The sequence below is a fragment of the Salmo trutta genome, chromosome 35, assembly GCF_901001165.1.
Source record: "Salmo trutta chromosome 35, fSalTru1.1, whole genome shotgun sequence".
Taxonomy (NCBI): domain Eukaryota; kingdom Metazoa; phylum Chordata; class Actinopteri; order Salmoniformes; family Salmonidae; genus Salmo; species Salmo trutta.
The window spans coordinates 40972929-40999279 of NC_042991.1; the positions used below are offsets into that span (position 1 = coordinate 40972929).

At 46.0% G+C, this 26351-nt stretch overlaps 1 protein-coding gene across 1 annotated transcript in view; it reads right to left on the bottom strand.

The window, feature by feature from the left end:
* Positions 1 to 26351, bottom strand: part of LOC115175197 (runt-related transcription factor 2) — a 51085-nt gene that overhangs the window by 5751 nt on the left and 18983 nt on the right. The window contains exons 2-3 of the mRNA XM_029734447.1: positions 16436 to 16612; positions 12804 to 12965 (exon numbers count right to left, since the gene is read on the bottom strand). Of these exons, the coding sequence (XP_029590307.1) occupies positions 12804 to 12965; positions 16436 to 16526 (253 nt within the window). The 5' untranslated portion in view covers positions 16527 to 16612. The remainder of the gene's footprint in view (positions 1 to 12803; positions 12966 to 16435; positions 16613 to 26351) is intronic.

Consider the following 26351-nt stretch of genomic DNA (forward strand, 5'->3'; position numbering starts at 1 on the left):
ATCCCTGGTTTAAAGGCGAATTATCTGATCGGTTCAAGAAATACACAATGGACCAAAGCCAGAAAGAGTAATTCCCAGGCTGAATGGCAGTTATTCAGGGCACTGAGAAACAAGTGCAACATGTTAATACGGAAAAGCAAATCTAGCTTCTATTAGGAATTTACCAAAGCAAACCTCAATAACCCAAAGAAATGATTGAAAACCATTAAATCCATGAATGCTAACACTAACTCTGGTCTTTCACTGAAATTGACCTCAAATTCAATGGATGTGACTGACTATAATAAACTGCTTGACATGTTTAAAGAGGATTTTGTTAAAGCTGGGCATGTATCTGATAATGAACTCCATCCTAACATCTCGAATGAGGCTGTGAATGAAACCGCCGCTGCCGGTCTACGGTTCATCTATTTCATTTTTACAGAGATTGAGCTTTCAGAAGTTGTAAAAAGGCACTCAAATCTATTGATATTAAGAAAGCATCTGGTCCGGATCAATTAAACCCTTAATTAAAAAACAATTGGTGCGGAGATCATTGTTGCCCCTTCTCACTCAGATATTAAATCTTTCCTTGGGGAGTAATACCATTCCAAAAGTCTGGAAAGCAGCCTATGTCCTATGGCCTTTACATAAGGGTGGAGATCCGTCCCAGTTGGATAACTATTGTCCCATATCTAAACTGTCTGCACTGGCATAAGTTTTAGAAAACCTGGTGGACTCACAGTTCAAATACTTTCTTTATAAAAACTCAGTTTAATCTCAATTCCAGTCGGGTTTTAGAGCCAAACATAGTACAATTACTGCTGTAAGTAAGGTTGTAGGTGATATTCTAGATGCTCGGGACAAGAAAAATCACTGTTTCACTTTTTATTGACAGCCTTGGACACTGTCGACCACGCCCTGCTGTTGGCCTTGGACACGGTTGACCACACCCTGCTGTTGGCCTTGGACGCTGTCGACCACACCCTGCTGTTGGCCTTCGACACGGTTGACCATGCCCTGCTGTTGGCCTTGGACGCTGTCGACCACACCCTGCTGTTGGCCTTCGACACTGTTTTATATTATTTATTTAACCTTTATTTAACTAGGGCAAGTCAGTTAAGAACACATTCTTATTTACAATGACAGCCTAGGAACAGTGGGTTAACTGACTTGTTCAAGGGCAGAACGACAGATTTTTACCTTGTCAGCTCGGGGATTTGATTCAGCAACCTTTCGGTTATTGACCCAATGCTCTAACCACTAGGCTACCTAGGCTACCTGCCGCCACTGTTCACCATAACCTGCTGTTGTAACTACAGCTGCACCATCGAGAGCATCCTGACTGGTTGCATCACTGCCTGGTATGGCAACTGCTCGGCCTCCGACCGTAAGGCGCTACAGAGGGTAATGCGTACAGTCCAGAACATCACTGGGGCCAAGCTTCCTGCCATCCAGGACCTCTATACCAGGCGGTGTGGGAGGAAGGCCCTAAAAATTGTCAAAGACTCCAGCCACCCTAGTCATAGACTGTTCTCTCTGCTACCGCATGGTAAGCGGTACCGGAGCACCAAGTTTAGGTCCAAGAGGCTTCTTAACAGCTTCTACCCCCAAGCCATCAGACTCTTGAACAGCTAATCAAAGGGCTACCCAGACCCCTCTTTTACGCTGCTGATACTCTCTGTTTATAATCTATGCATAGTCACTTTAACTCTACCTACATATATACATATTACCTCAATTACCTTGACCAACCAGTGCCCCCGCACATTGACTCTGTACCGGTACCCCCCTGTATATAGCCTCCACATTGACTCTGTACCGGTACCGCCTGTATATAGCCTCCACATTGACTCTGTACCGGTACCCCCTGTATATAGCCTCCACATTGACTCTGTACCGGTAGCCCCTGTATATAGTCTCCACATTGACTCTGTACCGGTAGCCCCTGTATATAGTCTCCACATTGACTCTGTACCGGTACCCCCTGTATATAGCCTCCACATTGACTCTGTACCGGTAGCCCCTGTATATAGCCTCCACATTGACTCTGTACCGGTACCCCCTGTATATAGCCTCCACATTGACCCAGTAACGGTACCCCCTGTATATAGCCTCCACATTGACTCTGTACCGGTACCCCCTGTATATAGCCTCCACATTGACTCTGTACCGGTACCCCCTGTATATAGCCTCCACATTGACCCAGTAACGGTACCCCCTGTATATAGCCTCCACATTGACTCTGTACCGGTACCCCCTGTATATAGCCTCCACATTGACTCTGTACCAGTACCCCCTGTATATAGCCTCCACATTGACTCTGTACCGGTACCCCTGTATATAGCCTCCACATTGACTCTGTACCGTAATACCCTGTATACAGCCTCCACATTGACTCTGTACCGTAACACCCTGTATATAGCCTCCACATTGACTCTGTACCAGTACCCCCTGTATATAGTCTCAACATTGACTCTGTACCGGTACCCCCTGTATATAGCCTCCACATTGACTCTGTACCGGTACCCCCTGTATATAGCCTCCACATTGACTCTGTACCGGTACCCCCCTGTATATAGCCTCCACATTGACTCTGTACCGGTACCCCCCTGTATATAGCCTCCACATTGACCCAGTAACGGTACCCCCTGTATATAGCCTCCACATTGACTCTGTACCGGTACCCCCTGTATATAGCCTCCCACATTGACTCTGTACCGGTACCCCCTGTATATAGCCTCCACATTGACCCAGTAACGGTACCCCCTTGTATATAGCCTCCACATTGACTCTGTACCGGTACCCCCTGTATATAGCCTCCACATTGACTCTGTACCAGTACCCCCTGTATATAGCCTCCACATTGACTCTGTACCGGTTACCCCTGTATATAGCCTCCACATTGACTCTGTACCGTAATACCCTGTATACAGCCTCCACATTGACTCTGTACCGTAACACCCTGTATATAGCCTCCACATTGACTCTGTACAGTACCCCCTGTATATAGTCTCAACATTGACTCTGTACCGGTACCCCCTGTATATGCCTCCACATTGACTCTGTACCGGTACCCCCTGTATAGCCTCCACATTGACTCTGTACCGGTACCCCCTGTATATAGCCTCCACATTGACTCTGTACCGTAACACCCTGTATATAGTCTCCACATTGACTCTGTACCGGTACCCCCTGTATATAGCCTCCACATTGACTCTGTACCGGTACCCCACCCCCCTATATAGCCTCCACATTGACTCTGTACCGGTACCCCCTGTATATAGCCTCCACATTGGACTCTGTACCGGTACCCCCCTGTATATAGCCTCCACATTGACGCTCTGTACCGGTACCCCCTGTATATAGCCCTCCACATTGACGCTGTGTACCGTAACACCCTGTATATAGTCTCCACATTGACTCTGTACCGGTACCCCCTGTATATAGCCCTCCACATTGACTTCTGGTTCGGTACCCCCTGTATATAGCCTCCACATTGACTCTGTACCGGTACCCCCTGTATATAGCCTCCACATTGACTCTGTACCGGTACCCCCTGTATATAGCCTCCACATTGACTCTGTACCGGTACCCCCCTGTATAGAGTCTCCACATTGACTCTGTACCGGTACCCCCTGTATATAGCCTCCACATTGACTCTGTACCGGTACCCCCTGTATATAGCCTCCACATTGACTCTGTACCGGTACCCTCTGTATATAGCCTCCATATTGACTCTGTACCGTAATACCCTGTATATAGTCTCCACATTGACTCTGTACTGGTACCCCCTGTATTTGCCTCCACATTGACTCTGTACCGGTACCCCCCTGAATATAGCCTCCACATTGACTCTGTACCGGTACCCCCCTGTATATAGCCTCCACATTGACTCTGTACCGGTACCCCCTGTATATAGCCTCCACATTGACTCTGTACCGGTACCCCCTGTATATAGCCTCCACATTGACTCTGTACCAGTACCCCCTGTATATAGCCTCCACATTGACTCTGTACCGGTACCCCCTGTATATAGCCTCCACATTGACTCTGTACTGGTACCCTCTGTATATAGCCTCCACATTGACTCTGTACCGTAATACCCTGTATATAGCCTTCACATTGACTCTGTACCGGTACCCCCCTGTATAGAGTCTCCACATTGACTCTGTACTGGTACCCCCTGTATATAGCCTCCACATTGACTCTGTACCGGTACCCCCTGTATATAGCCTCCACATTGACTCTGTACCGGTACCCACCTGTATATACCTCCACATTGACTCTGTACCGGTACCCTCTGTATATAGCCTCCACATTGACTCTGTAACCGTAATACCCTGGATATACCTCCACATTGACTCTGTACCGTAACCACCCTGTATAGAGTCTCCACATTGACTCTGTACGGTACCCCCTGTATATAGCCTCCACATTGACTCTGTACGGTACCCCTGTATATACCCCACATTGACTCTGTACCGGTACCCCCTGTATATAGCCTCCACATTGACTCTGTACCGGTACCCCCTGTATATAGCCTCCACATTGACTCTGTACCGGTTACCCCCTGTATATAGCCTCCACATTGACTCTGTACCGGTACCCCCCTGTATATAGCCTCCACATTGACTCTGTACCGGTAACCCCTGTATATAGCCTCCACATTGACTCTGTGCCGGTACCCCCTGTATATAGCCTCCACATTGACTCTGTACCGGTACCCCCTGTATATAGCTTCCACATTGACTCTGTACCGTAATACCCTGTATATAGCCTCCACATTGACTCTGTACCGGTACCCCCTGTATATAGTCTCCACATTGACTCTGTACCGTAATACCCTGTATATAGCCTCCACATTGACTCTGTACCGGTACCCCCTGTATATAGCCTCCACATTGACTCTGTACCGTAACACCCTGTATATAGCCTCCACATTGACTCTGTACCGGTATCCCCTGTATATAGCCTCCACATTGACTCTGTACCGGTACCCCCCTGTATATAGCCTCCACATTGACTCTGTACCGGTACCCCTGTATATAGCCTCCACATTGACTCTGTACCGTAATACCCTGTATATAGCCTCCACATTGACTCTGTACCGGTACCCCCTGTATATAGTCTCCACATTGACTCTGTACCGTAATACCCTGTATATAGCCTCCACATTGACTCTGTACCGGTACCCCCTGTATATAGCCTCCACATTGACTCTGTACAGGTACCCCCTGTATATAGCCTCCACATTGACTCTGTACCGGTACCCCCTGTATATAGCCTCCACATTGACTCTGTACCGGTACCCCCTGTATATAGCCTCCACATTGACTCTGTACCGGTACCCCCTGTATATAGCCTCCACATTGACTCTGTACCGGTACCCCCTGTATATAGCCTCCACATTGACTCTGTACCAGTACCCCCTGTATATAGCCTCCACATTGACTCTGTACAGGTACCCCCTGTATATAGCCTCCACATTGACTCTGTACCGGTACCCCCTGTATATAGCCTCCACATTGACTCTGTACCGGTACCCCCTGTATATAGCCTCCACATTGACTCTGTACCGGTACCCCTGTATATAGCCTCCACATTGACTCTGTACCGTAATAACCTGTATATAGCCTCCACATTGACTCTGTACCGGTACCCCTGTATATAGCCTCCACATTGACTCTGTACCGTAATACCTGTATATAGCCTCCACATTGACTCTGTACCGTAACACCCTGTATATAGCCTCCACATTGACTCTGTACCGTAACACCCTGTATTAGCCTCCACATTGACTCTGTACCGGTACCCCCTGTATATAGCCTCCACATTGACTCTGTACCGGTACCCCCCTGTTATATAGCCTCCACATTGACTCTGTACCGTAATACCCTGTATATAGCCTCCACATTGACTCGTACCGGTACCCCTGTATATAGCCTCCACATTGACTCTGTACCCGGTACCCCTGTATATAGCCTCCACATTGACTCTGTACCGGTACCCCCGGTATATAGCCTCCACATTGACTCTGTACCGGTACCCCCCTGTATATAGCCTCCACATTGACTCTGTACCGGTACCCCCTGTATATAGCCTCCACATTGACTCTGTACCGGTACCGCCCTGTATATAGGCCCCACATTGACTCTGTACCGGTACCCCTGTATATAGCCTCCACATTGACTCTGTACCGGTACCCCTGTATATAGCCTCCAACATGTGACTCTGTACCGGTACCCCCTGTATATAGCCTCCACATTGACTCTGTACGGTACCCGTACCCCCTGTATATAGCCTCCACATTGACTCTGTACCAGTACCCCCTGTATATAGCCTCCACATTGACTCTGTACCGTAATACCCTGTATACAGCCTCCACATTGACTCTGTACCGTAACACCCTGTATATAGCCTCCACATTGACTCTGTACCAGTACCCCCTGTATATAGTCTCAACATTGACTCTGTACCGGTACCCCCTGTATATATCCTCCACATTGACTCTGTACCGGTACCCCCTGTATATAGCCTCCACATTGACTCTGTACCGGTACCCCCTGTATATAGCCTCCACATTGACTCTGTACCGTAACACCCTGTATATAGTCTCCACATTGACTCTGTACCGGTACCCCCTGTATATAGCCTCCACATTGACTCTGTACCGGTACCACCTGTATATAGCCTCCACATTGACTCTGTACCGGTACCCCCTGTATATAGCCTCCACATTGACTCTGTACCGGTACCCCCTGTATATAGCCTCCACATTGACGCTGTACCGGTACCCCCTGTATATAGCCTCCACATTGACGCTGTACCGTAACACCCTGTATATAGTCTCCACATTGACTCTGTACCAGTACCCCCTGTATATAGCCTCCACATTGACTCTGTACAGGTACCCCCTGTATATAGCCTCCACATTGACTCTGTACCGGTACCCCCTGTATATAGCCTCCACATTGACTCTGTACCGGTACCCCTGTATATAGCCTCCACATTGACTCTGTACCGGTACCCCTGTATATAGCCTCCACATTGACTCTGTACCGTAATAACCTGTATATAGCCTCCACATTGACTCTGTACCGGTACCCCTGTATATAGCCTCCACATTGACTCTGTACCGTAATAACCTGTATATAGCCTCCACATTGACTCTGTACCGTAACACCCTGTATATAGCCTCCACATTGACTCTGTACCGTAACACCCTGTATATAGCCTCCACATTGACTCTGTACCGGTACCCCTGTATATAGCCTCCACATTGACTCTGTACCGGTACCCCCTGTATATAGCCTCCACATTGACTCTGTACCGTAATACCCTGTATATAGCCTCCACATTGACTCTGTACCGGTACCCCTGTATATAGCCTCCACATTGACTCTGTACCGGTACCCCCTGTATATAGCCTCCACATTGACTCTGTACCGGTACCCCCTGTATATAGCCTCCACATTGACTCTGTACGGTACCCCCTGTATATAGCCTCCACATTGACTCTTGTACCGGTACCCCCTGTATATAGCCTCCACATTGACTCTGTACCGGTACCCCCTGTATATAGCCTCCACATTGACTCTGTACCGGTACCCCTGTATATAGCCTCCACATTGACTCTGTACCGGTACCCCCTGTATATAGCCTCCACATGTACTCTGTACCGGTACCCCCTTGTATATAGCCTCCACATTGACTCTGTACCGGTACCCCCTGTATATAGCCTCCACATTGACTCTGTACCGGTACCCCCTGTATATAGCCTCCACATTGACTCTGTACCGGTACCCCCTGTATATAGCCTCCACATTGACTCTGTACCGTAATAACCTGTATATAGCCTCCACATTGACTCTGTACCGTAATACCCTGTATATTGCTTCACTATTGTTATTCTACTGCTGCTGTTTAATTATTTGTTACTTTTGTTTCTTATTTTTTTGTAGGTATTTTTCTTAACTGCATTGTTGGTTAAGGGCTTGTAAGTCAGCATTTCACTGTGAGGTCTATTACACCTGTTGTATTCAGCATTTCAATGTAAGGTCTACTACACCTGTTGTATTCAGCATTTCAATGTAAGGTCTACTACACCTGTTGTATTCAGCATTTCAATGTAAGGTCTACTACACCTGTTGTATTCGGCGCATGTGAAAAATACAAAATCCAAAGCTGCTTGTTCATGGCTCATGATGGAACTTTAGTTAGCAACCCATTCAGAGACTGCCACTGTATTAGCTGCTTGTTCATGGTGGTATTTTCAGTTAAACAATGAGCTGGATATGTGTTTCAGCCAGAGGAGGCTGGTGAGAGGTGCTATAGGAGGACGAGCTCATTGTAATGGCTGTAGTGTAATTAATGGAACGGTATCAAACACATTAAACGTATAAAAACCACATGTTTGACTCAGTTCCATTTACTCCATTCCGGCCATTACAATGAACCCCGTCCTCCTATATCTCCTCCCACCAGCCTCCTCTGGTTTCTGCCGTACCCGTATCAGCCACACAATGACAGCACTGGAATGACGGCGATAGTTTCTATGAGCGAATCGGGCAGAAAGCTAAACTCGTAGTACACAGCTGATCAGATTAGAAACGGGGCTGGATAATCTTGTGAACTTAATTTCCTTGGTTTAGTGGACTGCAAAACATTGTGCAACAATGTCACAAAGTTCGACACCATCGAACGAGAGCCTGTCAAAAAATATACCAAGTACTTTGATTTCATTCGATTTAAGGCTGATCTTGTCAGGTTGTACAGCTCACAAATGGTACGAGACAAATCACCTGGACAGCTCCTTAGATTTTTGTTCCAGCATGACACAGACGGTCCCAGAGGCAACAAAATTACTGCAGCTGGTCCTCACTATACCAGCCACAACAGCTTCCATAGAGAGGTCATTTTCTGCGCTGAAACTAATAAAGACACAGTGGAAACCGGACTGATGAAGGACGACTCTCATCCCTTGCCGTCATCTCCATTGAGACTTGTGAAACTGAGGGCCAACAGGGAGTTTTACAGTTCAGTCACTTATGTCTTTACCCTGAAGGACAGACGGATGGACTTCATTATAAGTAAGTAAAAGTGTATATTTCCAGTAGCGGGTGGAGAGAGAGAGAGAGAGAGAGAGAGGATGAAGTGAGACGGAGAGAGAGGGACAGATTCTGCTGTTCGGACAACCATGAACATTTTGAATACCCAGCATTCATTGCGAAGGAGGCGGTGTATGAAGTGGTTTCTTTGTCCCTCAGTCTGTCATTACCCGGTCCTGTTATTATCCAGAGTGGATCAAAGTCTCACAGAAAGGAGAAACCCCCCAGATCTGTGCTAATTGCTGCTTAGGGAACCAGTCAGGTAGACCACACCACTCAGCCCCAATATATCTAAAGTCTACAGGAGAATGAACTAACAGAGACCCACGCTATGTGTCCGACAGACTGTAACAAACACATCCCAGCTAGCACATTGGTTTCTTGGAAGTTTGGAACATATGTTTTTGGTTTCAAATTGGTTGTAGGAAAGAAACCATATGTTTCCTGAATGGTAAAACTGAATGTTTTTTATGTTCTGAGAGAACAGAAGCGAAAATTGTGCCTGTTCTGGGAACGTTTATTTTTAGGTTGCGGGGAGGATCTGAGAATGTTTTACTCTGGTTCCAGGGAGGTTCTGAGAATGTTTTACTCTGGTTCCAGGGAGGTCCTGAGAATGTTTTACTCTGGTTCCAGGGAGGTTCTGAGAATGTCTTACTCTGGTTCCAGGGAGGTTCTAAGAATGTTTTACTCTGGTTCCAGGGAGGTTCTAAGAATGTTTTACTCTGGTTCCAGGGAGGTTCTAAGAATGTTTTACTCTGGTTCCAGGGAGATTGTGAGAATGTTTTACTCTGGTTCCAGGGAGGTTCTAAGAATGTTTTACTCTGGATCCAGGGAGGTTCTGAGAATGTTTTACTCTGGTTCCAGGGAGGTTCTAAGAATGTTTTACTCTGGTTCCAGGGAGGTTCTGAGAATGTTTTACTCTGGTTCCAGGGAGGTTCTAAGAATGTTTTACTATGGTTCCAGGGAGGTTCTGAGAATGTTTTACTCTGGTTCCAGGGAGGTTCTAAGAATGTTTTACTCTGGTTCCAGGGAGGTTCTGAGAATGTTTTACTCTGGTTCCAGGGAGGTTCTAAGAATGTTTTACTATGGTTCCAGGGAGGTTCTGAGAATGTTTTACTCTGGTTCCTTTAAAGGTTTCCGGGGAGGGTTTATTAACACTCTAAGAGGTTATTTGGATTTTTTAAAACTGTTTTGAACTCCAAGCACAGATGACATGGCCCTTTCTGGGTATAGATCATGGCTTCCCACTCTCTCCTACACCTAGGTTCTGTTATCTCAGGTCCACATTCATGGTGGAGACTCTCTCCCCCTGGCCATGCAGAAGAGAGACACAGAGAGAACAAAGGATTTCACGTGGCGGACTCCTAAATCCCCAAAATGGGAATTTGAAAGAAAATGTCCAGTTGTGAGGAGGTGGGAACGGTCCGTGGACACTTAAGGGACGGGTATGACGAGTGTTTTTCATTTGGTGACCTCAGAGAGGACAGGAAACACACATAACTATATCTCTGAATATGTAAATCTCTCAATGATGGGGTTTGCATCTAATTCTTGTATAAAAGGAATGAGTAAAGATGAAACTATTTGTGAAATGATGTAATGTGATGTTAAACCTTTAATGTGAGAGAATTGTATTCCCTTTAAAGTTTAACTAAGTCACTGGCCCGCCCCCATGAGCACAGACATGATCAGGCAACATAGAACTGCCTTTTCTACTGTTACGAATAAAAACCCCTCCTGAGGAAATCCTCTTCAGACCACGAGTACCTCGGTGTCAGCTGAGGTGGCACAGGTTGGAGTACCAAGACTGAGCAAAGCCACAGCGTGAGCTGTGATTGTGAATAGTTATTGAATTCCTAACCATACCACGTGGAGCATTGGCTACACGGCTGGAAAATAGTTAAACTATGAGACTATTGACCCCTACAGGATAAGAGCAAATCTTACATACTAATTACTAGTCTGCAGCTAGAAAGGATGTAAACCTGGGATGCGAAGACCGACAACCACCAAAACATTTATTCTATGAGAACATTTTGGAATGGTACTCTGAAGGATCCATTCTAACCACGAAAGACTTTGATGTTCAGGGAAGCAGAGAGAGAAAGAGACGCGGATGAACTGACTCTCCAACAGACAGACCGGATTCCAACAGAAAAGATCACGACACACTGGGCATAAATATATATATATTGATTGCAGTTATTCCTGAATGAGTGAGTGTTCATGTGCAAAGGATTAGAATTTCAAATAATATAATTATAGTAGTATAGTGTGTAGTGATCCCTCTGGTCTTTCCCGCTCCCTCTCAGTCCACACCCACTTCCCTTTGTCCACCAAGCCGTCATGTACGTTTAGCCCACTTGGGAATCTTCCTATCATTTGTTAGTAACAGATCTACTGTTTGTTTGTTTATGCATTTCTGTGATTATTTAGTTAGTTAGTAAATAAATTATTAAGCCAATTGGTGTATAGATGATTCATAGTAAAGGCTGGGTTCTAGCAGATAACCAAGAATTTACAACGTTTGGAATGAGACTGACGTGAGGTAAAGAATAATTCATTAATTAGAAGACTAATTGATCAGATATTAAAATATCTGAAGAGTTATGTTAGGAAAATTATAACTTTGTAATCTGAATATTTTCCTTGGTGCCCCGACTTCCTAGTTTAATCACATTTACATGATTAGTTTAAACACGTAATAATAATTACAGAGAATTGATTTGATAAAATAACAGTCTTCACTTTTAATGATGCCAAAGACACGACAATGGGAATTCATTTTTTTAGGCATTAATTATGCAAACCCATTTATTTTTGTGACACCAATAGTCTTCTGTTCTCTATCCATGGAACTAGTCCACTGCGCAACCAGGCTCGAGCTAGCATGCCGCCATGTTTTTTTTACGCATACAAAGCTGTTCATTTTAGTCTATTCAAACAGACCCCATTTCAACGGAAACAAGCACTCTTTAAGATCAGGTGTGGCCAATTAGTGGGCGTGGCCAACACACCTGAACACACTTAACAAGAGAGAGGATAGAGATAGTTTTGTTGAAGAATGGAATGTATATGTTAATGATTTTATGTATCTTGTTTTTATGCAAAGCTTTCTTAACGTTCTCAGAACAATTAGAGAACTTGACTTTAAATACAACCATGAGTAACCCTGGACGAAACGTTCCCACAGAAGAACGTTGTTTCTTAATGTTCTCTGAACTATTTGAGAACATTCCCAACGTCAAACCAGTTGGAGAACGTTGCTAGAACATTACCAAAATTAAAATGAAATGTAACCATGTTTGAACTTTTGGGAAAAATGTTGTTAAAGTAATGAAAAGAAAATAATGTTTTTTTTTTTGTCAAGTTACTTAAATGTGCTTAGAATGTTCCAAAGCCAAGCAACTATCCTGCACCATCCCCAGAACGTTGTGGAAAGGTTGTATGATAAATAACTATAGGACAACCACACTCTCACCAAACTCTAAGAACCATATGGTTCTCAGAACATTATTTGCTAGCTGGGGCAGAAGTGGCTATTGTGAAATCCAACGCTGCAGCACAGTTAAAGAGAAACAAATCACAGTGCAAATGTAATTTAATCTGATTCTTGGTGTTAGTTATTGTTTATTTCTAGTGTGTGTGAGAGTGTGTGTGTGTGGGGGGGGGGGTTAGTGTGCGTACGCGTCAGTGTTCGTGTGTTTGTGTTACCTGGCAGGCGACGGGGCAGGTCAGTGATGTTGGGCAGGCCGGTGGCTCGGCTGGAGGAGAGGGGCGTGGTGGAGTGGACAGACGGGGAGGTCATAGGACTCAGGTAGGACGGGTAGGGCTGCTCATAGGACCAGGAAGGAGATGACTGAGACTGGCGAGGGTCTGGAGGAGGGAGGAGGAGAGGGATGGTTGGAGAGGAGGAGGAGGAGGAGGAGGAGGGGGGAGGAGGAGCAGAAAGAGTGTGCCTTGTTAGCAAGTACTGTATAGCTGTTTGTTTCTCTGTTGTCCAGTGTTCCACCTCGACAGGGCCGATGTAATAGATACTATGCAGACAACTAGAGAGCTAGAATAGGAACTGGAACATAAAAGGCTGTGAGTGTTAAAGTTATGGTCTCACCTGGTATCGAGAAGGTTGGGGGGGTTAAAGTTATGGTCTCACCTGGTATCGAGAAGGTTGGGGGGTTAATGTTATGGTCTCACCTGGTATTGAGAAGGTTGGGGGGGGTAATGTTATGGTCTCACCTGGTATTGAGAAGGTTGGGGGGGTTAATGTTATGGTCTCACCTGGTAATGAGAAGGTTAGGGGGGTAATGTTATGGTCTCACCTGGTATTGAGGTTAGGGCGGGGTAATGTTATGGTCCCACCTGATATTGAGAAGGTTTGGGGGGGGTAATGTTATGGTCTCACCTGGTATTTAGAGGGTAAGGAGGTTAATGTTATGGTCTCACCTGGTATTCAGAAGGTTAGGGGGGTAATGTTATGGTCTCACCTGGTATTCAGAAGGTTAGGGGGGTAATGTTATGGTCTCACCTAGTATTGAGAGGGTTAGGGGGGTAATGTTATGGTCTCACCTGGTATTTAGAGGGTAAGGGGGGGTTAATGTTATGGTCTCACCTGGTATTCAGAAGGTTAGGGGGTAATGTTATGGTCCCACCTGGTATTGAGAAGGTTAGGGGGGTTAATGTTATGGTCTCACCTGGTATTGAGGTTGGGGGGTTAATGTTATGGTCTCACCAGGTATTGAGAAGGTTAGGGGGGTAATGTTATGGTCTCACCAGGTATTGAGGTTAGGGGGTAATGTTATGGTCCCACCTGGTATTGAGAAGGTTAGGGGGGTTAATGTTATGGTCTCACCTGGTATTGAGGTTGGGGGGGTTAATGTTATGGTCTCATCAGGTATTGAGAAGGTTAGGGGGGTAATGTTATGGTCTCACCAGGTATTGAGGTTAGGGGGGTTAATGTTATGGTCTCACCTGATATTAAGGTTAGGGGGGGTAATGTTATGGTCTCACCTGGTATTGAGGTTAGGGGGGTTAATGTTATGGTCTCACCTGGTATTGAGAGGGTTGGGGGGGTAATGTTATGGTCTCACCTGGTATTGAGAGAGTTAGGAGGGGTAATGTTATGGTCTCACCTGGTATTGAAAGGGTTGGGGGGGTAATGTTATGGTCTCACCTGGTATTGAGAGGGTTAGGGGGAGTAATGTTATGGTCTCACCTGGTATTGAGGTTAGGGGGGGTTAATGTTATGGTCTCACCAGGTATTGAGAAGGTTAGGGGGGTAATGTTATGGTCTCACCAGGTATTGAGGTTAGGGGGGTAATATTATGGTTTCACCTGGTATCGAGAAGGTTGGGGGGTTAATGTTATGGTCTCACCTGGTATTGAGAAGGTTAGGGGGGTAATGTTATGGTCTCACCTGGTAATGAGAAGGTTAGGGGGGTAATGTTATGGTCTCACCTGGTATTGAGAAGGTTGGGAGTTTAAAGTTATGGTCTCACTTGGTAATGAGAAGGTTAGGGGGGTAATGTTATGGTCTCACCTGTTATTGAGAAGGTTAGGGGGGTAATGTTATGGTCTCACCTGGTATTGAGGTTAGGGGGGGTAATGTTATGATCCCACCTGATATTGAGAAGGTTTGGGGGGGTAATGTTATGGTCTCACCTGGTATTTAGAGGGTAAGGGGGGTTAATGTTATGGTCTCACCTGGTATTCAGAAGGTTAGGGGGGTAATGTTATGGTCTCACCTGGTATTTAGAGGGTAAGGGGGGTTAATGTTATGGTCTCACCTGGTATTCAGAAGGTTAGGGGGTAATGTTATGGTCCCACCTGGTATTGAGAAGGTTAGGGGGTTAATGTTATGGTCTCACCTGGTATTGAGGTTGGGGGGGTTAATGTTATGGTCTCACCTGGTATTCAGAAGGTTAGGGGGTAATGTTATGGTCTCACCTGGTAATGAGAAGGTTAGGGGGGTTAATGTTATGGTCTCACCTGGTATTGAGAAGGTTAGGGGGTAATGTTATGGTCTCACCTGGTAATGAGAAGGTTAGGGGGGGTAATGTTATGGTCTCACCTGGTATTGAGAAGATTGGGGGGGTTAATGTTATGGTCTCACCTAGTAATGAGAAGGTTAGGGGGGTAATGTTATGGTCTCACCTGGTATCGAGAAGGTTGGGGTGGTTAATGTTATGGTCTCACCAGGTATTGAGAAGGTTAGGGGGGGGTAATGTTATGGTCTCACCAGGTATTGAGGTTAGGGGGGTTAATGTTATGGTCTCACCTGATATTAAGGTTAGGGGGGGTAATGTTATGGTCTCACCTGGAATTGAGAGGGTAAGGGGGGGTTAATGATATGGTCTTACCTGGTATTGAGGTTAGGGGGGTAATGTTATGGACTCACCTGGTATTGAGAGGGTTGGGGGGGTAATGTTATGGTCTCACCTGGTATTGAGAGGGTTAGGGGGGTAATGTTATGGTCTCACCTGGTATTGAAAGGTTTGGGGGGTAATGTTATGGTCTCACCTGGTATTGAGAGGGTTAGGGGGAGTAATGTTATGGTCTCACCTGGTATTGAGGTTAGGGGGGTAATGTTATGGTCCCACCTGGTATTGAGAAGGTTAGGGGGGGTTAATGTTATGGTCTCACCTGGTATTGAAAGGGTTGGGGGGTAATATTATGGTCTCACCTGGTATTGAGAGGGTTAGGGGGAGTAATGTTATGGTCTCACCTGGTATTGAGAAGTTTTGGGGGTAATGTTATGGTCTCATCTGGTATTGAGAAGGTTAGGGGGGGTTAAAGTTATGGTCTCACCTGGTATTAAGGTTAGGGGGAGTTAATGTTATGGTCTCACCTGGTATTTAGAGCCTAAGGGGGGGGTTAATGTTATGGTCTCACCTGGTATCCAGAAGGTTAGGGGGGTAATGTTATGGTCTCACCTGGTATTGAGAGGGTTAGGGGGGGTAATGTTATGGTCTCACCTGGTATTAAGGTTGGGGGGTAATGTTATGGTCTCACCTGGTATTGAGAAGGTTGGGGGGTAATGTTATGGTCTCACCTGGTATTGAGAAGGTTAGGGGGGTAATGTTATGGTCTCACCTGGTATTGAGAAGTTTATGGGGTTAATGTTATGGTCTCACCTGGTATTGAGAAGGTTAGGGGGGGTTAATGTTATGGTCTCACCTGGTATTGAGGGTAGGGGGGGTTAATGTTATGGTCTCACCTGGTATTTAGAAGGTTAGGGGGGTTGGGTACTCACCTAAAATCTGGGTGTTAGGGTTAGAGGTTATAGACTCACCTGGTATCTGTGTCTGTCCCTGGGGTTGGCGTTAGAGGTGTTAATGTTATGGTCTCACCTGGTATCTGTGTCTGTCCCTGGTGGTTGAAGGAGTTGTGTCCGGCGTTGAGTGGCTGTCGTTGGGGTTGTGTCGGCATGGCAACCCTCATGGTTGTCTGTCTGATCCTCTCCAGCTCACTGAGACGGTCTGAGAACAGCGCTGTCTTAGGAGATTCCTCTAGCTTCTGACGATGTCCTGAACAACAACAACAACAATAACAACAACGAGACGGTCTGAGAACAGCGCTGTTTTAGGTTCTGACGATGTCTTGATCATGCACACACACACACGTACGTACACACCCGCACATACACACACATACACACACTCCATACTAAGTCTGATCTATACTTCTACCCTACTTTCCCTCCAGCCAGCCAGCCAGTCAGCCAGTCAGCCAGCCAGCAACCCAGCCAGTCAGCCAGTCAGCCAGCCAGCCAGTCAGCCAGCCAGCCAGCCAGTCAGCCAGTCAGCCAGCCAGTCAGCCAGTCAGTCAGCCAGCCAGCCAGCCAGTCAGTCAGCCAGTCACTCAGTAGCTACTGACTACATCACAATCCTGTCCAACCTGCTGCCCAACCTGCTGTCCAACCTGCTGTCCAACCTGCTGTCCAACCTGCTGCCTCCCTGCTGTCCAACCTGCTGTCCAACCTGCTGTCCAACTTGCTGCCCAACCTGCTGTCCAACCTGCTGTCCAACCTGCTGTCCAACCTGCTGTCCAACCTGCTGCCCAACCTGCTGTCCTCCCTGCTGTCCTCCCTGCTGTCCAACCTGCTGTCCAACCTGCTGTCCAACCTGCTGTCCAACCTGCTGTCCTCCCTGCTGCCCAACCTGCTGCCCAACCTGCTGTCCTCCCTGCTGTCCAACCTGCTGTCCAACCTGCTGTCCAACCTGCTGTCCAACCTGCTGTCCAACCTGCTGTCCAACACTTCTATAATCATAATTAAACATTCCCCAACTATACACTTCTAGAACTCATTAATAACCCCTACAATTATTCACCTCTAGAACTCATTAATAACCCCTACAATTATTCACCTCTAGAACTCATTAATAACACCTACAATTATTCACCTCTAGAACTCATTAATAACAATCCCCAAATATACACTTCTAGAATTACAATTAAATCGTCTCCAAGTATAAACTGTTAGAGCTCATTAATAATCCTCGAACTATACACTTCTAGAACTCATTAGTAACCCCCCAACTATACACTTCTAGAACTCATTAATAACCCCCCAACTATACACTTCTAGAGCTCATTAATAATCCTCGAACTATACACTTCTAGAACTCATTAATAACCCCCCAACTATACACTCCTAGAACTCATTAATAATCCTCGAACTATACACTTCTAGAACTCATTAATAACCCCCCAACTATACACTTCTAGAACTCATTAATAATCCTCGAACTATACACTTCTAGAACTCATTAATAACAGTCCTCAACTATACACTTCTAGAACTCATTAATAATCCTCGAACTATACACTTCTAGAACTCATTAATAACCCCCCCAACTATACACTTCTAGAACTCATTAATAACCCTCGAACTATACACTTCTAGAACTCATTAATAACCCTCAAACTATACACTTCTAGAACTCATTAATAACCCCCCAACTATACACTTCTAGAACTCATTAATACTCCCCTAAGTATCCACTTCTGGAACTCATAAATAACAGTCCCCAAATATAACATTACAGTTGTCAAGGTCCGCTCTAGCAGGGCAGAAATTGGATGAACTGATTTGATAGAAAGGTGGCATCCTATGACGGTATCACGTTGAAAGTCACTGTTCTCTTCAGTAAGGCCATTCTACTGTCAATGTTTGTCTATGGAGATTGCATGGCTGTGTGCACGATTTTATACACCTGTCAGCAACAGGTGTGGCTGAAATAGACGAAAACACTAATTTGAATGGGTGCAGACATACTTCTGTATACATAGTGCATGTCATCATTACCGTGTGTAATGAGAGTTTCCATCCAGACAGGACTGGGAGAATTCCTGATGCTCTGAGTAGAGAGGAGGAGGAGGGATGGAGGAGAGAAGTAGGGGGAGGAGAGAAGTAGGGGGAGGAGAGAAGTAGGGGGGAGGAGAGAAGTGGAGGAGGAGAGAAGTGGGAGAGGAGAGAAGTGGGAGAGGAGAGAAGTGGGGGAGGACAACGCTGAGTCCATACTACTGAGTCTCCCTTAACAACCAGACACTACTGAGTCTCCCTGAACAACCAGACACTACTGAGTCTCCCTGAACAACCAGACACTACTGATCCTCCCTTAACAACCAGACACTACTGAGTCTCCCTGAACAACCAGACACTACTGAGTCTCCCTGAACAACCAGACACTTCTGATCCTCCCTAAATAACCAGACACTACTGAGTCTCCCTTAACAACCAGACACTACTGAGTCTCCCTTAACAACCAGACACTACTGAGTCTCCCTTAACAACCAGACACTACTGAATCTCCCTTAACAACCAGACACTACTGAGTCTCCCTTAACAACCAGCAACCAGACACTACTGAGTCTCCCTTAACAACCAGACACTACTGAGTCTCCCTTAACAACCAGACACTACTGATCCTCCCTTAACAACCAGACACTACTGAGTCTCCCTTAACAACCAGACACTACTAAGTCTCCCTGAACAACCAGACACTACTGAGTCTCCCTGAACAACCAGACACTACTGAGTCTCCCTTAACAACCAGACACTACTGAGTCTCCCTTAACAACCAGACACTACTGAGTCTCCCTGAACAACCAGACACTACTGAGTCTCCCTGAACAACCAGACACTACTGAGTCTCCCTTAACAACCAGACACTACTGAGTCTCCCTTAACAACCAGACACTACTGAGTCTCCCTTAACAACCAGACACTACTGAGTCTCCCGTAACAACCAGACACTAATAAGTCTCCCTGAACAACCAGACACTACTGAGTCTCCCTGAACAACCAGACACTACTGAGTCTCCCTGAACAACCAGACACTACTGAGTCTCCCTTAACAACCAGACACTACTGAGTCTCCCTGAACAGCCAGACACTACTGAGTCTCCCTTAAAAACCAGACACTACTGAGTCTCCCTTAACAACCAGACACTTCTGAGTCTCCCTGAACAACCAGACACTACTGAGTCTCCCTGAACAACCAGACACTACTGAGTCTCCCTGAACAACCAGACACTACTGAGTCTCCCTTAACAACCAGACACTACTGAGTCTCCCTGAACAACCAGACACTACTGAGTCTCCCTGAACAACCAGACACTACTGAGTCTCCCTTAACAACCAGACACTACTGAGTCTCCCTTAACAACCAGACACTACTGAATCTCCCTTAACAACCAGACACTACTGAGTCTCCCGTAACAACCAGACACTAATAAGTCTCCCTGAACAACCAGACACTACTGAGTCTCCCTGAACAACCAGACACTACTGAGTCTCCCTGAACAACCAGACACTACTGAGTCTCCCTTAACAACCAGACACTACTGAGTCTCCCTGAACAACCAGACACTACTGAGTCTCCCTGAACAACCAGACACTACTGAGTCTCCCTTAACAACCAGACACTACTGAGTCTCCCTTAACAACCAGACAGTACTGAGTCTCCCTTAACAACCAGACACTACTGAGTCTCCCTTAACAACCAGACAGTACTGAGTCTCCCTTAACAACCAGACACTACTGAGTCTCCCTTAACAACCAGACACTACTGAGTCTCCCTGAACAACCAGACACTACTGAGTCTCCCTGAACAACCAGACACTACTGAGTCTCCCTTAACAACCAGACACTACTGAGTCTCCCTTAACAACCAGACACTACTGAGTCTCCCTTAACAACCAGACACTACTGAGTCTCCCTTAACAACCAGACACTACTGAGTCTCCCTTAACAACCAGACACTACTGAGTCTCCCTGAACAACCAGACACTACTGAGTCTCCCTGAACAACCAGACACTACTGAGTCTCCCTTAACAACCAGACACTACTGAGTCTCCCTTAACAACCAGACACTACTGAGTCTCCCTGAACAACCAGACACTACTGAGTCTCCCTTAACAACCAGACACTACTGAGTCTCCCTTAACAACCAGACAGTCCTGAGTCTCCCTTAACAACCAGACACTACTGAGTCTCCCTTAACAACCAGAAACTACTGAGTCTCCCTGAACAACCAGAGACTACTGAGTCTCCCTTAACAACCAGACACTACTGAGTCTCCCTGAACAACCAGACACTACTGAGTCTCCCTTAACAACCAGACACTACTGAGTCTCCCTTAACAACCAGACAGTACTGAGTCTCCCTTAACAACCAGACACTACTGAGTCTCCCTTAACAACCAGACACTACTGAGTCTCCCTGAACAACCAGACACTACTGAGTCTCCCTGAACAACCAAACACTACTGAGTCTCCCTGAACAACCAGACACTACTGAGCCACCCTTAACAACCAGACACTACTGAGTCTCCCTTAACAACCAGACACTACTGAGTCTCCCTTAACAACCAGACACTACTGAGTCTCCCTGAACAACCAGACACTACTGAGTCTCCCTGAACAACCAGACACTACTGATCCTCCCTTAACAACCAGACACTACTGAGTCTCCCTGAACAACCAGACACTACTGAGTCTCCCTGAACAACCAGACACTTCTGATCCTCCCTAAATAACCAGACACTACTGAGTCTCCCTTAACAACCAGACACTACTGAGTCTCCCTTAACAACCAGACACTACTGAGTCTCCCTTAACAACCAGACACTACTGAATCTCCCTTAACAACCAGACACTACTGAGTCTCCCTTAACAACCAGCAACCAGACACTACTGAGTCTCCCTTAACAACCAGACACTACTGAGTCTCCCTTAACAACCAGACACTACTGATCCTCCCTTAACAACCAGACACTACTGAGTCTCCCTTAACAACCAGACACTACTAAGTCTCCCTGAACAACCAGACACTACTGAGTCTCCCTGAACAACCAGACACTACTGAGTCTCCCTTAACAACCAGACACTACTGAGTCTCCCTTAACAACCAGACACTACTGAGTCTCCCTGAACAACCAGACACTACTGAGTCTCCCTGAACAACCAGACACTACTGAGTCTCCCTTAACAACCAGACACTACTGAGTCTCCCTTAACAACCAGACACTACTGAGTCTCCCTTAACAACCAGACACTACTGAGTCTCCCGTAACAACCAGACACTAATAAGTCTCCCTGAACAACCAGACACTACTGAGTCTCCCTGAACAACCAGACACTACTGAGTCTCCCTGAACAACCAGACACTACTGAGTCTCCCTTAACAACCAGACACTACTGAGTCTCCCTGAACAGCCAGACACTACTGAGTCTCCCTTAAAAACCAGACACTACTGAGTCTCCCTTAACAACCAGACACTTCTGAGTCTCCCTGAACAACCAGACACTACTGAGTCTCCCTGAACAACCAGACACTACTGAGTCTCCCTGAACAACCAGACACTACTGAGTCTCCCTTAACAACCAGACACTACTGAGTCTCCCTGAACAACCAGACACTACTGAGTCTCCCTGAACAACCAGACACTACTGAGTCTCCCTTAACAACCAGACACTACTGAGTCTCCCTTAACAACCAGACACTACTGAATCTCCCTTAACAACCAGACACTACTGAGTCTCCCGTAACAACCAGACACTAATAAGTCTCCCTGAACAACCAGACACTACTGAGTCTCCCTGAACAACCAGACACTACTGAGTCTCCCTGAACAACCAGACACTACTGAGTCTCCCTTAACAACCAGACACTACTGAGTCTCCCTGAACAACCAGACACTACTGAGTCTCCCTGAACAACCAGACACTACTGAGTCTCCCTTAACAACCAGACACTACTGAGTCTCCCTTAACAACCAGACAGTACTGAGTCTCCCTTAACAACCAGACACTACTGAGTCTCCCTTAACAACCAGACAGTACTGAGTCTCCCTTAACAACCAGACACTACTGAGTCTCCCTTAACAACCAGACACTACTGAGTCTCCCTGAACAACCAGACACTACTGAGTCTCCCTGAACAACCAGACACTACTGAGTCTCCCTTAACAACCAGACACTACTGAGTCTCCCTTAACAACCAGACACTACTGAGTCTCCCTTAACAACCAGACACTACTGAGTCTCCCTTAACAACCAGACACTACTGAGTCTCCCTTAACAACCAGACACTACTGAGTCTCCCTGAACAACCAGACACTACTGAGTCTCCCTGAACAACCAGACACTACTGAGTCTCCCTTAACAACCAGACACTACTGAGTCTCCCTTAACAACCAGACACTACTGAGTCTCCCTGAACAACCAGACACTACTGAGTCTCCCTTAACAACCAGACACTACTGAGTCTCCCTTAACAACCAGACAGTCCTGAGTCTCCCTTAACAACCAGACACTACTGAGTCTCCCTTAACAACCAGAAACTACTGAGTCTCCCTGAACAACCAGAGACTACTGAGTCTCCCTTAACAACCAGACACTACTGAGTCTCCCTGAACAACCAGACACTACTGAGTCTCCCTTAACAACCAGACACTACTGAGTCTCCCTTAACAACCAGACAGTACTGAGTCTCCCTTAACAACCAGACACTACTGAGTCTCCCTTAACAACCAGACACTACTGAGTCTCCCTGAACAACCAGACACTACTGAGTCTCCCTGAACAACCAAACACTACTGAGTCTCCCTGAACAACCAGACACTACTGAGCCACCCTTAACAACCAGACACTACTGAGTCTCCCTTAACAACCAGACACTACTGAGTCTCCCTTAACAACCAGACACTACTGAGTCTCCCTGAACAACCAGACACTACTGAGTCTCCCTTAACAACCAGACACTACTGAGTCTCCCTTAGCAACCAGAAACTACTGAGTCTCCCTGAACAACCAGACACTTCTGATCCTCCCTAAATAACCAGACACTACTGAATCTCCCTTAACAACCAGACACTACTGAGTCTCCCTTAACAACCAGACACTACTGAGTCTCCCTTAACAACCAGACACTACTGAATCTCCCTTAACAACCAGACACTACTGAGTCTCCCTTAACAACCAGCAACCAGACACTACTGAGTCTCCCTTAACAACCAGACACTACTGAGTCTCCCTTAACAACCAGACACTACTGATCCTCCCTTAACAACCAGACACTACTGAGTCTCCCTTAACAACCAGACACTACTAAGTCTCCCTTAACAACCAGACACTACTGAGTCTCCCTTAACAACCAGACAGTACTGAGTCTCCCTTAACAACCAGACACTACTGAGTCTCCCTTAACAACCAGACACTACTGAGTCTCCCTGAACAACTAGACACTACTGAGTCTCCCTGAACAACCAGACACTACTGAGTCTCCCTTAACAACCAGACACTACTGAGTCTCCCTTAACAACCAGACACTACTGAGTCTCCCTTAACAACCAGACACTACTGAGTCTCCCTTAACAACCAGACACTACTGAGTCTCCCTTAACAACCAGACACTACTGAGTCTCCCTGAACAACCAGACACTACTGAGTCTCCCTTAACAACCAGACACTACTGAGTCTCCCTGAACAAACAGACACTACTGAGTCTCCCTGAACAACCAGACACTACTGAGTCTCCCTGAACAACCAGACACTACTGAGTCTCCCTGAACAACCAGACACTACTGAGTCTCCCTTAACAACCAGACACTACTGAGTCTCCCTGAACAACCAGACACTACTGAGTCTCCCTTAACAACCAGACACTACTGAGTCTCCCTGAACAACCAGACACTACTGAGTCTCCCTGAACAACCAGACACTACTGAGTCTCCCTTAACAACCAGACACTACTGAGTCTCCCTTAACAACCAGACACTACTGAGTCTCCCTTAACAACCAGACACTACTGAGTCTCCCTGAACAAACAGACACTACTGAGTCTCCCTTAGCAACCAGACACTACTGAGTCTCCCTTAACAACCAGACACTTCTGAGTCTCCCTGAACAACCAGACACTACTGAGTCTCCCTTAACAACCAGACACTTCTGAGTCTCCCTGAACAACCAGACACTACTGAGTCTCCCTTAACAACCAGACACTACTGAGTCTCCCATAACAACCAGACACTACTGAGTCTCCCTGAACAACCAGACACTACAGCCATGGAGTATGATACTTTCTACGTACTATATTGTAGTCCACAGAGTATGATATTATACAGTACAGGGACGTTTTGTGTTTGTCATACACATGGAGTTTCTGTCAAAACCTCTATTCTTTCAGATTTATTTTCGTGTGCTGGATGTACCGTAGTGAATCATACAACTGACTCTTCTGTAGTGAATCATAAAACGGACTCTTCTGTAGTGTATCATAAAACCGACACTTCTAAAGTGAATCATAAATCTGACTCTTCTGCAGTGAATCATAAAACTGACTATTCTGCAGTGAATCATAAAATGGACCCTTCTGTAGTGAATCAAATAAGAAGGGAGTTGGACATGAGAGAGAGGACCACAAATACAAATTTCATCAAGACACCGTTGCCCTAGAGCGCATAAAAAAACTATACATACCTCGGCCTAAACATCAGCGCCACTGGTAACTTCCACAAAGCTGTGAACGAGCTGAGAGACAAGGCAAGAAGGGCCTTCTATGCCATCAACAGGAACATAAAATCCGACATATCAATTAGGACCTGGCTAAAAATATGTGAATCAGTTATAGAACCCATTGCCCTTTATGGTTGTGAGGTCTGGGGTCCGCTCACCAACCAAGAATTCACAAAATGGGACAAACACCAAATTGAGACTGCATGCAGAATTCTGCAAAAAAATCCTCAGTGTACAACGTAAAACACCAAATAATGCACGCAGAGCAGAATTAGGCCATTACCCGCTAATTATCAAAATACAGAAAAGAGACGTTAAATTCTACAACCACCTAAAAGGAAGTGATTCCCAAACCTTCCATAATAAAGCCATCACCTACAGAGAGATTAACCTGGAGAAGAGTCCCCTAAGCATGCTGGTCCTGGGACTCTGTTCACAAACACAAACAGACCCCACAGAGCCCTAGGACAGCAACACAATTAGACCCAACCAAATCATGAGAAAACAAAAAGATAATTAATTGACACGTTTGGAAAGAATTTACAAAAAACAGAGCAAACTAGAATGCTATTTGGCCCTAAAGAGAGAGTACACAGTGGCAGAATACCTGACCACTGTGACTGACCCAAAGTTAAAGAAAGCTTTGACTATGCACAGACTCAGTGAGCATAGCCTTGCTATTGAGAAAAGGCAGCCGTAGTCAGACCTGGCTCTCAAGAGAAGACAGGCTATGTGCAACACTGCCCACAAAATGAGGTGGAAACTGAGCTGCACTTCCTAACCTCCTGCCCAAATGTATGACCATATTAGAGACACATATTTCCCACAGATTACACAGATCCACAAATAATTAGAAAACAAACCCAATTTTGATAAACTCCCATATCTACTGGGTGAAATACCAGTGTGTGACATCACAGCAGCAAGATTTGTGACCCGTTGCAACAAGAAAAGGGCAACCAGTGAAGAACAAACACCATTGTAAATACAACCCATATTTATGTTTATTTATTTTCCCTTTTGTACTTGTTACACCCTGATCTGTTTCACCTGTCCTTGTGCTTGTCTCCGCCCCCCTCCAGGTGCCGCCCATCTTCCCCATTATCTCCTGTGTATTTATACTTGTGTTCTCTGTTTGTCTGTGCCAGTTCGTCTTGTTTGCCCAGTCAACCTGCGGTTTTCTCATAGCTCCTGTTTTTCCCCCCAGTGTCTGTTTTTCCTCATCCTCCTGGTTCTGACCCTTG